This window comes from Pleurodeles waltl, chromosome 8 (assembly GCF_031143425.1).
Source record: "Pleurodeles waltl isolate 20211129_DDA chromosome 8, aPleWal1.hap1.20221129, whole genome shotgun sequence".
In the NCBI taxonomy this organism is placed as follows: domain Eukaryota; kingdom Metazoa; phylum Chordata; class Amphibia; order Caudata; family Salamandridae; genus Pleurodeles; species Pleurodeles waltl.
The window spans coordinates 766,943,098-766,955,516 of record NC_090447.1 but is presented as its reverse complement, the minus strand read 5'-3'; the positions used below and the strand labels follow the sequence as shown (position 1 = coordinate 766,955,516).

The 12,419-nt window shown below is 44.6% G+C and overlaps 1 protein-coding gene across 1 annotated transcript in view; it reads right to left on the bottom strand.

Annotated features, from left to right (window-relative positions):
- LOC138250286 (eukaryotic translation initiation factor 1A, X-chromosomal) overlaps positions 1-12,089 on the bottom strand; it is a 44,237-nt gene extending 32,148 nt beyond the window's left edge. The window contains exon 1 of the mRNA XM_069205009.1: positions 11,869-12,089. Coding sequence (XP_069061110.1) covers positions 11,869-11,884 — 16 coding nt within the window. The 5' untranslated portion in view covers positions 11,885-12,089. The remainder of the gene's footprint in view (positions 1-11,868) is intronic.
- Positions 12,090-12,419: the final 330 nt, after the last annotated feature.

The following is a 12,419-nucleotide window of genomic DNA, read 5'->3' as shown; positions in this document are numbered from 1 at the left end:
AACAGATACCCACGTCTAAGCCTGGCAAATGTTCAGAATAGGTACCCCCATCGCCAATGCCGTTGTAGGGACCTTAGCTCTGATTAAATAAGCCACATGTCTTCAGTGGGTTGCTTCTTGGCAAGTGCATAGCAAAGTTTGATTCAGAGAACTACCCAACTTGACAGGATCCACTTCATGTACTGTTCTACCCTTTTTATCACCAGAATGCACCAAAAGTTGATCATCCATGCGTTGGTCCTTTTTTAGCTGAATGCAAACACTCAATGCCCTCCTATGGTCTAGGCCAGTGGTCTCCAAACATTTCAATGCCGCCCCCCTACCTCCCCCCAGTGGAAGAATACAAGATAACTACCCCCTCCCCCCAGAATTTTTCTGAAATATTTTATGAAGATGACAATGTTTAAATATGTCTAGACGTATTAAAAAAACATTGCATTTAAGTACCGTTACCTTTTTAAAATTGGAATAACATGCTTCTGTATAAAACATTTATCTGTAGAATGCTTCTTTTGGCCAGGGCCTGGCGCCCTCCCTGGGATCACTCGAGGCCCCCCTAGGGGGGGCCACCCCTCAGTTTGAAGAACCCTGGTCTTGGCGATGAGCCTCTTCATCTCTGGAGGCGAGAGGAGCAAAAAAACGCTGGCAATATAATTGCTTGGCCAATGTGGAAATGAGTGAAGACTTCAGAGAGGGAACCCACCCAGGTCATAAGCACCAATTTGGCCATAAAGTTGGTGGTGTGTCCTGCCGATCACTCCGGCATCATACCAGGGTGATGGCAATGTGGAGATTGTTTAAAGTGTCAAATACCTAACGTAGCAGCAGTGCATTAGCTCAAAGGGTGTGTGCACACAAGAAATGTCAAGACCACGTTCACGGGCAATTGTAGCATAACAGTTGTGAAGAAACATGGAAGTAACCTTTCACAAAAGGTATCTCATCCAGTAACTTAAATATCAGTAATAAGATGCAGCCGAAAAGGGCAGACAAATAACCTTTCACTGTGTCAACCGCAAGGTCTTGCTGAACCCAATGAAAAAACAGGCAGGAGGACATCAGAAAGTTGTCCCTTGGAATAACTCCGGAGTAATAATAGGGAAGTTGCTTAGCAAACCTCAAGTGGCCCAAATATAGAGTTGTGGTGTGACTATCCTTTAATTGTTATAGCACTAAGTCAGCCTTTTCTCCAAACAGACAGTCATTGAAAGGCATGTCCATCAAGATTGCTTGCACGTCAACAGAAAACATGGTTGATCACATACCTACATGGTTCCGTGGCACAACAGTGGTGCCAATATCTACATACATGGCTGCGTCCTAACTATGTCTAGTGTGTGCTGGTGACAACCTGAGGTCCTCTTGTAAGGCCAGCAAGATGTTGCCCGCCTTTTTTCCACAATGCATAGTGTACCTCTCCAGAAGGCAAACTGCATTAATAGACCCGGCTGCTATTATCTCTTTTTGATATCCTCAATTAATTTTGATGATCTATCCAGAAGCTCAGTTGGAAAGGAATTTAGATTAACTTTGCTTGTTGAGGCTTGAACAATCAAAAGTTCCACTGAAGCGTGCTTAGTTATGATGTTTTAGTCACTTGCCTAGCCTGGCAAGCCACAGTTTTGACTGGTGGGCACAGGCACGGTTTAGACCATGTAGCAACATGTAGCCATAAGGGTAGCCACAAGGGCAGCCACAAGGGCTTCGATAAATGCAACAGTTCAGAAGCAGGCCCAGATTGAACAGCCCCAGTCATTACATTTGTCTTTGTCTCTACACCTGGCAACTGTAATTTAAGTGCCTAAGCTGACCCCTAAACCAAACAAACTGCGTTCTTCCAATGGTGGCCAAGATGGAGTCTCTCTAGTTAAGTTTCAGGAGACAACTAACCTACTGGCATTTTTTTTAGTCTGCATATCATGAATCACCAGTATAGTGAAGGGGAAAAAGGAACCTCTCTCCTGCCTCATCAATGCCTGTAGGAGGATAGTGTGCTTCCTGCACTGGGACAGAGCCAGAATCAAAATTGATCCATGCTTCAACCTCAACCTCTTCTTGTACTCTTCAATGGAGTTTTGCCTTCTGGTACCAAATCTCCTATATATGGACACATCTGTCACTATGCAGTCATGCCCAGAAAAAAAAAAATAATCATACAAGTGACCAACATCATACTGCAGTCTCGATATGGTTCCTAGATACTTTTTTTTTTTTTTTTACAAATGTCTACAGACGCAAACATGTTTTTCTAGATCATTCCCCCACCCCCACCCAATCATGAGTTTCGTCAGTTGTAGTCGATGACCTAGATCTAGTGGCGGGCAAGCTGTCTTTGGAATGAGAGAACACTCACTCCTGGAGGTTCAAGTCTCTCAATGTACATAGACAAGCCCTAAAACCTGTAAATCTAACACTATAAAACTGTGGGTCACTTACACTGCATTCTAGACAGAATGTTTGTCTTTCAATCTGAACTTCAGTTCAGCCAGTTATCCTAAATGTAATTTTGTCTGGTATACTCAATTATTGATCTAGGGGCTTGGCAAAATTAATCTGTTGTGTTTATTCATATAAACACTTTAAAAAAAATGTGTAGCTTTGTTTACAATAATGAAATTCGCAAGTTATGGTTAGCTCTCAAAACCGCCACGCAAACCATGCATTGCACATCAAATGCAATGCACAACCTAGTTTTTGATGTATCAAATGCTATTACAAACGTCAAATGATCTTTCTTATCACATTACATATGGTATTTTTCATTTGTTCTATACTGCAGCATCACTACTTGTTTTAAGTACTGCGATATCGTAAGCACTGCATTCAGTGTGCAAGTTGTAAACTATATGGTTGCTGTGATGATGCCCCCAGTGTATATTGTGGTCAGCGCTAACGCTCCTTCTTAATCAGTGTATGTTCCTGGCTTGGCACATGTGAGGTATGCCAAATCCCATGACATGCTGTAAAGTTTGGCATGTCTGGGGATTGGGGGGAAATCCCACTTTGCTATTCTTCAAGACACTCACCTCATTAAAAAGGTAGAAAGTGACTAGCTAAAGTAGCAATGGGGAAGTCAATTACACTCTACTGCCTTTTCCAATGACCGAGTGTAGGAAGTTGGCTCTGTATGTGCTATTTCAAAGTAAGGAATAGCATGCACAGAGTCCAAGGGTTCCCCTTAGAGGTAGGATCGTGGCAAAAAGAGATAATACTAATGCTCTATTTTGTGGCAGTGTGGTCGAGCAGTAGGCTTATCAAAGGAGTAGTGTTAAGCATTTGTTGTAAATACACACAGGCAATAAATGAGGAACACACACTCAGAGACAAATCCAGCCAATAGGTTTTGTTATAGAAAAATATATTTTCTTAGTTTATTTTAAGAACCACAGGTTCAAATTCTACATGTAATATCTCATTTGAAAGGTATTGCAGGTAAGTACTTTAGGAACTTTGAATAATTACAGTAGCATATATACTTTTCATGTAAAACACAAATAGTTGTTTTAAAAGTGGGCACTTAGTGCAATTTTCACAGTTCCTGGGGGAGGTAAAGTATTGTTAGTTTTAGCAGGTAAGTAAATTACCTACAGGGTTCAGTTTTGGGTCCAAGGTAGCCCACCGTTGGGGGTTCAGAGCAACCCCAAAGTCACCACACCAGCAGCTCAGGGCCGGTCAGGTGCAGAGGTCAAAGAGGTGCCCAAAACACATAGGCTTCAATGGAGAGAAGGGGGTGCCCCGGTTCCAGTCTGACAGCAGGTAAGTACCCGCGTCTTCGGAGGGCAGACCAGGGGGGGTTTTGTAAGGGGGGGGGGGGGGGGGGGGGGGACACGAGTCACCACAAAAAGTACACCCTCAGCAGCGCGGGGGCGGCCGGGTGCAGTGTGTAAACACACGTCGGATTTCCAATGGTTTTCTATGAGAGACCAAGGGGTCTCTTCAGCGGGGCAGGCAGGCAAGGGGGGGGGCTCCTCGGGGTAGCCACCACCTGGGCAAGGGAGAGGGCCTCCTGGGGGTCACTCCTGCACAGAAGTTCAGTTCCTTCAGGTACTGGGGGCTGCGGGTGCAGGGTCTTTTCCAGCCGTCGGGACTTTAGGTTCAGGCAGTCGCGGTCAGGGGGAGCCTAGAGATTCCCTCTGCAGGCGTCGCTGTGGAGGCTCAGGGGGGACAACTTTGGTTACTCACGGTATCGGAGTCGCCAGAGGGTCCTCCCTGAGGTGTTGGTTCTCCACCAGTCGAGTCGGGGTCGCCGGGTGCAGTGTTGCAAGTCTCACGCTTCTTGCGGGGATTTGCAGGGGTCTTTAAATCTGCTCCTCTGTAACAAAGTTGCAGTCTTTTTGGAGCAGTGCCGCTGTCCTCGGGAGTTTCTTGTCTTTCTTGAAGCAGGGCAGTCCTCTGAGGATTCAGAGGTCGCTGGTCCTTGGGAAAGCGTCGCTGGAGCAGGTTTCTTTGGAAGGCAGGAGACAGGCCGGTAGGACTGGGGCCAAAGCAGTTGGTGTCTTCTTTCTTCTTCTGCAGGGGTTTTCAGCTCAGCAGTCCTCTTCTTCTTGTAAGTTGCAGGAATCTTAATTCTTAGGTTCAGGGGAGCCCTTAAATACTAAATTTAAGGGCGTGTTTAGGTCTGGGGGGTTAGTAGCCAATGGCTACTAGCCCTGAGGGTGGGTACACCCTCTTTGTGCCTCCTCCCAAGGGGAGGGGGTCACATTCTTATCCCTATTGGGGGAATCCTCCATCTGCAAGATGGAGGATTTCTAAAAGTCAGAGTCACCTCAGCTCAGGACACCTTAGGGGCTGTCCTGACTGGCCAGTGACGACTCCTTGTTTTTCTCATTATCTCCTCTTGGACTTGCCGCCAAAAGTGGGGGCTGTGTCCAGGAGGCGGGCATCTCCACTAGCTGGAGTGCCCTGGGGCATTGTAACACTAAGCTTGAGCCTTTGAAGCTCACTGCTAGGTGTTACAGTTCATGCGGGGGGGAGGTGTCAAGCACCTCCACCCAGAGCAGGCTTTGTTTCTGTCCTCAGAGAGCACAAAGGCTCTCACCGCATGGAGTCAGAAACTCGTCTCTCAGCAGCAGGCTGACACAGACCAGTCAGTCCTGCACTGAACAATTGGGTAAAATACAGGGGGTATCTCTAAGATGCCCTCTGTGTGCATTTTTAATAAATCCAACACTGGCATCAGTGTGGGTTTATTATTCTGAGAAGTTAGATACTAAACTTCCCAGTATTCAGTGTAGCCATTATGGAGCTGTGGAGTTCGTTTTTGACAGACTCCCAGCCCATATACTCTTATGGCTACCCTGCACTTACAATGTCTAAGGTTTTGCTTAGACACTGTAGGGGCATAGTGCTCATGCACATATGCCCTCACCTGGGGTATAGTGCACCCTGTCTTAGGGCTGTAAGGCCTGCTAGAGGGGTGACTTACCTATGCCACAGGCAGTGTGAGGTTGGCATGGCACCCTGAGGGGAGTGCCATGACGACTTAGTCATTTTCTCCCCACCAGCACACACAAGCTGGCAAGCAGTGTGTCTGTGCTGAGTGAGGGGTCCCTAGGGTGGCATATGACATGCTGCAGCCCTTAGAGACCTTCCCTGGCATCAGGGCCCTTGTTACCAGGGGTACCAGTTACAAGGGACTTACCTAGGTGCCAGGGTTGTGCCAACTGTGGAAACAATGGTACATTTTAGGTGAAAGAACACTGGTGCTGGGGCCTGGTTAGCAGGGTCCCAGTACACTTCTCAGTCAAGTCAGCATCAGTATCAGGCAAAAAGTGGGGGGGTAACTGCAACAGGGAGCAGTTTCTTTACACCAAGGGATGCTCATTTGCATGAAGCCCGGATTGCCATTTGAAATTCTGAAAAAACAGGGATGAGCAATATGTGACTGAGTAACCCATCAAGATCTATATTTAGGCAGCCAATTTTCATCTGGACGAGTTCCTGCATATTTGGATGAGAACAGTGGTTGAATATGGAAATCCCACTGCATTACTCAGGTTGGTTTTAATTGTGTTGTATGTTACAGACTTATTGCTCGACAGGTGACCCAACCATTGACATCTGGGGAAAATGTTATAATAGATATGAAAGAATAGCCTTTGTGTTGCCGGCAGAGCGTAATGGGGTGCGAGACTCATCTATAGATTCACTTACTCCATCCGATGACAAATTCATTCCCGATTGTAGTAATCATGGTTGGATGTTTTTCAAGTGTAGAATATTTAAGATTATACCCAATCACAACCACCAACTATGGACAGTCACGGGGTAGACCCTTGCAATAATTCAAAACTACAAGTTCTGACTATAGACGATCTGGCGTCCAAAATTATTGTCAGGGATAAAATGGATCATAACTTTAGGAAAAATGTAGGTCTGGTGGAGGATTGTAGATTACACCTGGAATATTTTAAAGTAGTGAGCTGCGAAGCATTTATTAAGACGTCAATGAGCTTTTACTGAACAACTTAGCATCCCCCGATAACGAATTAAGGAGACTGTAGTTATGAGGTACCTAGAATATGGAGTGTGTAACTGATCACATGAGGACCACAACCTCCAGGCTAAGTTTAACACCTGAGGTGTCTGGGCAGTACAGCATAAAATATGTAGAGCACATGTGAGGAGGTGAGGTGGGGGGCAACTTCTGGAAGATGTATTCTATATGTAAAGGGCTACACTGGAATTAATCGATGTAACGGCCTATGTGGTATGCTGATTCTTACCCCCAACAAAAATACATTCAAAGACTTATACTCAGTTCTCTATGTGACCATCATCTCCACACCATGCTGAAGCAGCGATTGGACAGGGGCCAACCTTCAGAATCTGTTAAGGAAATAGTCAAAGTATGCCATCACAGCTAATTTTACAAGTGACGTAGGTCCAAAATTGTTTATGGATAGCTGAAACAAATTTATTGCAGTTTTCATGGCGTTTCAGGAGCTTTAAAAAAAAAAAAAAAAAAAAAAAAAAAAAAAAAAGTTCATTTCAGGTACCAGGGGTGCTGCACAGACAGCACAGGGCAGATTTTGAAATAAACATGTGAAAATGCATCTGGATTGCACTGTACTGATGTCACGAATTGAAAAGGAACATAAGCCTGCAACATGTGCCGTAGACAGGTTGGCCCAATTATTCAATGCATAGAAAATACTAAATTATTTCAGACACTACATTATACATCACTAACATAATGTAAAGTCAATGAGACAGATAATCTGTGATATGTTGTGGCTCTGTACTGATCTCAGTAACACCTGTAACAAAGCTGTCTGTGACCAGGCGCTAAAATGTTGACATTATCAGTGTCTGATCTTCTGAATGCTTAAAAAAAAAAAAAAAAAAAAAAAATCTGACTAACACAAACACACAGCTTCAATTAGTGTGCACCGGCATTTTCTGCGTATCATGCATTTAAGTGTGTGTGTCACATTCACATATATCACTCTGCTGCATGATTTGCAAATTTAAAACAAAAAAAATTGTTTACAGCTCAAACTGAAGATCGGTGACAAAAACAAAAAAAAACACACAAACATGCATCAAATAGGCAGACAATTTACTAAGGATAAAAAGTCATCTTTCAGATGTTGATTGTTGAACCGAAGTATTTGGTTTCAATGAGGGGAAACCTTTCGAGGCAATATTAATGGCAGCAATTAAAGTGTTGTTTTCATACGAGTTATGAAAAAACCTGATATACCTAAATGTAATTCGAAGAGAGTAAATAATAACTACTTCTTTAACATAAAAACTTTTTGGCTTTATTTGTTTAAATTCAGGTTGCACCAATGTTAGAAAATGGGGTCTTTGGTTGGCAGTCTGGTTACCCCCTGCCCAAGCAAGGACCCTCACTCTAGTCAGGGTAAAAGAAAGTCACCCTTGGATAACCCCTGCTTACCCCCTTGGTAGCTTGGCACGAGCAGGCAGGCTTAACTTCAGAGTGCTAGGTGTAAAGTATGTGTCCCAACACACACACAGTAACTCAATGAAAACACTATCAAATGACAACACAGGTTTAGAAAAATAGAGAATATTTATCTAAACAAAACAAGACCAAAAACGACAAAAATCCGCAATAAGCAATTCAAGTTATCAATTAAAAACCAAAAAGAGTCTCCATGTAATTTTAAACACAACGCTAACCCTGTTATCTTGGAAATGTACCTGGGTGCGTCAAAAATAACCCCGCACAGGAGTGCGCGTCAAAAGGAGCTTGCAATGCGTCGAGATCACTCGTGAGCAAGATCATACGTCGTTTCTCCTTCCTTCAGGTCTGCGTGCATGGGTTATTAACAGGAGTGATGCGTCGATCTGAACAGAACTCTTGGGTCCAGGCAGGCCATGCGTCGTTTGAACACACCCAGCGATGTTTGTATCGGAAATCCTGCTGCACAATGATTAGAAAACCATGCAGCATGGTTGCGATCTCACAAGCCTCTGTCCGTGATGCTACGCGTGGTTTCTCCAGTCACGTGCATCGATCTTCCAGGAGCACTGCAGGAGAGTGTAGATTTCAGCCACAAAGCCGGCTGCGCTGCAACTTTTTCAGCTTGGTCTCGGAATTGTGTCAAACTTTTCCCCGCACAGCAGTATGCGTGGATTTCATACTCGTTCTGCCAGCTTCTCCTTTCAGATCCCAGGAACTGGACGGCCACCACTTGGCAGGTTAGGAGTCTCAGCAGAGGTTCCAGGTGCAGGCAGAGAGAGGTCTTTGATGTCCTCGAGACAGCAACTACAGGAGGCAAGTTCAGTTTCAAGCCCTTGGAGAATTCTTCACAAGAAGGAAGGCACACGAAGCCCAGTCTTTGTTCTCTTGCACAGGCAGAGGCAGCAATTGCAGGATAGCTCCACAAAGCACAGTCACAAGCAGGGCAGCTCTTCTTCCTTAGCTCTTCAGCTCTTCTCCAGGCAGAGATTCCTCTTGGCTTCCAGAAGTGATCTGAAGTCTTTAGTTTTAGGTGCCCCTCTTATACCCAATTTGCCCTTCGAAGAAGGCTTACTTCAAAGAAAAGTTTCCCTTGTTTGTGAAATCCTGCCTTGCCCAGGCCAGTACCCAGAAACACACCAGGGGGTTGGAGACTGCATTGTGTGAGGGCAGACACAGCCCTTTGGGGTGTGAGTGACCACTCCTCCCCTCCCTCCAAGCACAGATGGCTTATCGGGATATGCTGGCTACAGCCCAGCTCCCTTTGTGTCACTGCCTAGTGAGAGGTGTAACCAGCCCAACTGTCAAACTGACACAGACAGGGAATCCACAAACAGGCAGTCACAAATGGTTTAAGCAAGAAAACGCTCACCTTCTAAAAGTGTCATTTTCAAACACAATCTTAAAATCAACTTTACTAAAAGGTGTATTTTTAAACTGTGAGCTCAGAGACCCCAATCTCCACGTCTATCCGCTCCCAAAGGGCATCAACACTTTAATCAGATTTAAAGGCAGCCCCCATGTTAACCTATGAGATGGACTGACTTTGCAACAGGAAAAACTAATTTAGCAGTATTTCACTGTTGGGACACAAAACACATTAGTATATGTCCTACCTAAAGCATACACCGCACCCTGCCCATGGGGCTACCTAGGGCCTACCTTATTTATGTTCGAAAAAGGGAAGGTTTAGGCTTGGCAAGTGGATACACTGGACAAGTTGAATCTTACAGTTAAAACTGCACACACAGATACAGCAATGGCAGGTCTGAGACATGATTACGGAGCTACTTATGTGGGTGGCACAACTAGTGCTGCAGGCCCACTAGTAGCATTTGATTTACAGGCCCTGGGCACCTCTAGTGCACTGTACTAGGGACATACCAGTAAATCAAATATTCCAATCATGGATGAACCAATTATATAAACGTTTTGTATAGGAGCACATGCACTTTAGCACTGGTTTGCAGTGGTAAAGTGCCCAGAGTAACAAAAACAGTAAAATCAGAGTCCAGCACACATCAACAACCTGGGAAACAGAGGCAAAAAATTAAGGGAGACCACGCCAGTGATGAAAAGTCTAACAACCACATATACTAAAACAACAGTCAATTCAAAAGCAAAGCAACATTACATGTTACTTCCCTTTGTAAGGTCGGGCCTGAACCTTACAGCAACTCCTAGTGAGACCCTTACATTATTCTTAGGCAAAGGAAAAAATGCTCAGCAAGCTTCTGCTTAATGTAAAGACCTTCTTTAGAGGCTCGCTGCAGACGCAGAGCAATAACGGAACCAAAAAACAGTTTTATAACAACTGGAAAACGGAGGTTGTTAAAGGCACACTTATTAAAAGGTGTCTCATCCTACTACAATCTTGCTCTCTTCTTAATGCAACATTATGTTTTATACAAACAGTTATTCTGGGTGTTAGATGGGACAGAATCATACAAAGGTTTGCTACCCATAATTCAACATACTCCTACTTTACAATAGAATTTACTCAAGCAAGCCACATAATCTGGTCCTCGGTGCCACATAATTCTAGCGCACCTACAATTGGCACAGAAATGTGAATATTCACGTATGGCTACGTGTGTGCCGACTTTAACGATAACTCCAAAATGTCCCAGCTCAAAAAACATCTCAGGCCATTTTAGAACTCTCCAGTCAAAGGTACTAGGCATAGTAAAACGCACAGAACCAGCCCCATTAAAGGAAAAGCACAACTAGTAGTAAACAGTGTTGGCTAAAAGGGAGAGGCAGCTGAATGTCTTACATTTCATAACACAACCTGGTAACCACAGCACAGATCACATGTAGTCAGTTGTGATCTTCTGAAGAAAATACCCATAACTTTTCTTGTCAATGGGGTGCCTCACAAACGCACATCTCAGTCGGCAACAAGGCACTCCTGGGCGGAATAATGGGGGGGGGGGGGGGGGGGGGGGGGGGAAGATACAAACATCGTTGGAAGATAGCCCAGTGAGCAAGGTCTGGGCATGATTTTTAGGCACCAAAGAAACAGTATGATACCTGACAAACTGAAAAACACATTTAAGCATAGTATTGAAGTTTTGTTCTGACCATTAATGTTCTTCTGTTCCTGTGTGGGCAACCATAAAGTTTCTGATTGGCTGGAGACACTTACATGGAGCACACAACCTACATACATCCTTTTTTTGCAGATGTTTACAATCACATTTGGAGGCAAGGCACCAGACATTGGGCTAGTTCAGGATCTGTGCTCGACTGACACTAAATACACCCCTCTTCTGTGGACTATAAAGGCAGCATTAAGCAAACAGACAGGTTCAGGCGCAGGTGGCACCTATACAGCGTCAAAACTAGATGCAGCCATTAGATATAAAGCAGCGTGTAAAAACGAAGCCAACCATCACGAGCCAAGTGGAAAGTCTTGGGCTTTCACAAAAAAAAAAAAAAGCACAAAACACGCCATGAATGAATAAGACCACAGAGCCTATGAAAAGTAATAAGAATGTCGGACCATAACTGCCAACTAAACACCCCCCCAATAAGGCGCTAGTCCAGAATTCTAAAGTCAGCGGCACCTTGGGATTTTAGGGCTATACTGATAATGCAAAATTACAAGGTCCGTAATGATATCGACTAAATGTTGGGTGCCCTTGGAGGTGTTGCAAGACGCGCCTGCCACTTGGCAGCTGCGTCAGCTGGGATACAATATACCTTTGAAGAATACAGCTACCGGAACTGACAGGCACTATGTTGCATCACAATTGCTTCATGCCTAATGAACAAAGTAAAAAACTACTGAAAAACAATAGAAAACTAGGTGGTGGGGGAGGCTCAAAACAAGACCTGTATGCCTGCCATACTGGCAACCGTGAGAGGCCTAGTGCGGACATTTGGACAACTGCCCCTCCACCAAGCTCCTATCCTTTCCGCAGACTGCGCCTCACCTTTATTCTTGGGCATTTCGTCGGCGGGAGAGAGGGGTTTTTCGCGAGCTTTCCAACTATAAACACACGATCATATAGGTATAGTTAGCGGTGGGTGAAAAAGCTGCAGGTACTCGTGCCGTTCAAGCCGGGTGCTGTAGTCCTACAGCAGCGAACAGGCGCTTTCAGGCACGCACGAGCAAAAAGGAAGACGCTGCTGTCGCACGGCTTTTTGACGTCACGCAACTTGTCTGACCGCGCACGCGCAGCCAGTTTCTCAATCATCGCAACTTTTGCACGTAGATGACAGACCTACAAACAACGCAGTTGGAATAGAAGAAAGACGTCCTCAAGTCTTCAACTAGACCCTGTAAATCGAATGAAGCAGCCATCTTGAGAAAATGTTGTTTTCTTTTTACAACAAAGTTAGTTTCAGGGGTCTTCTCAATTAGATACAGTTTCAGGTAGACAGAATTACAGTCATTTGAAAGAACGCGAATTATGAACATTTTTATACTGGGAATTTGAACAACATTCTTTACGGTGTGAGATCTCTTATTTTTCCATTTAGT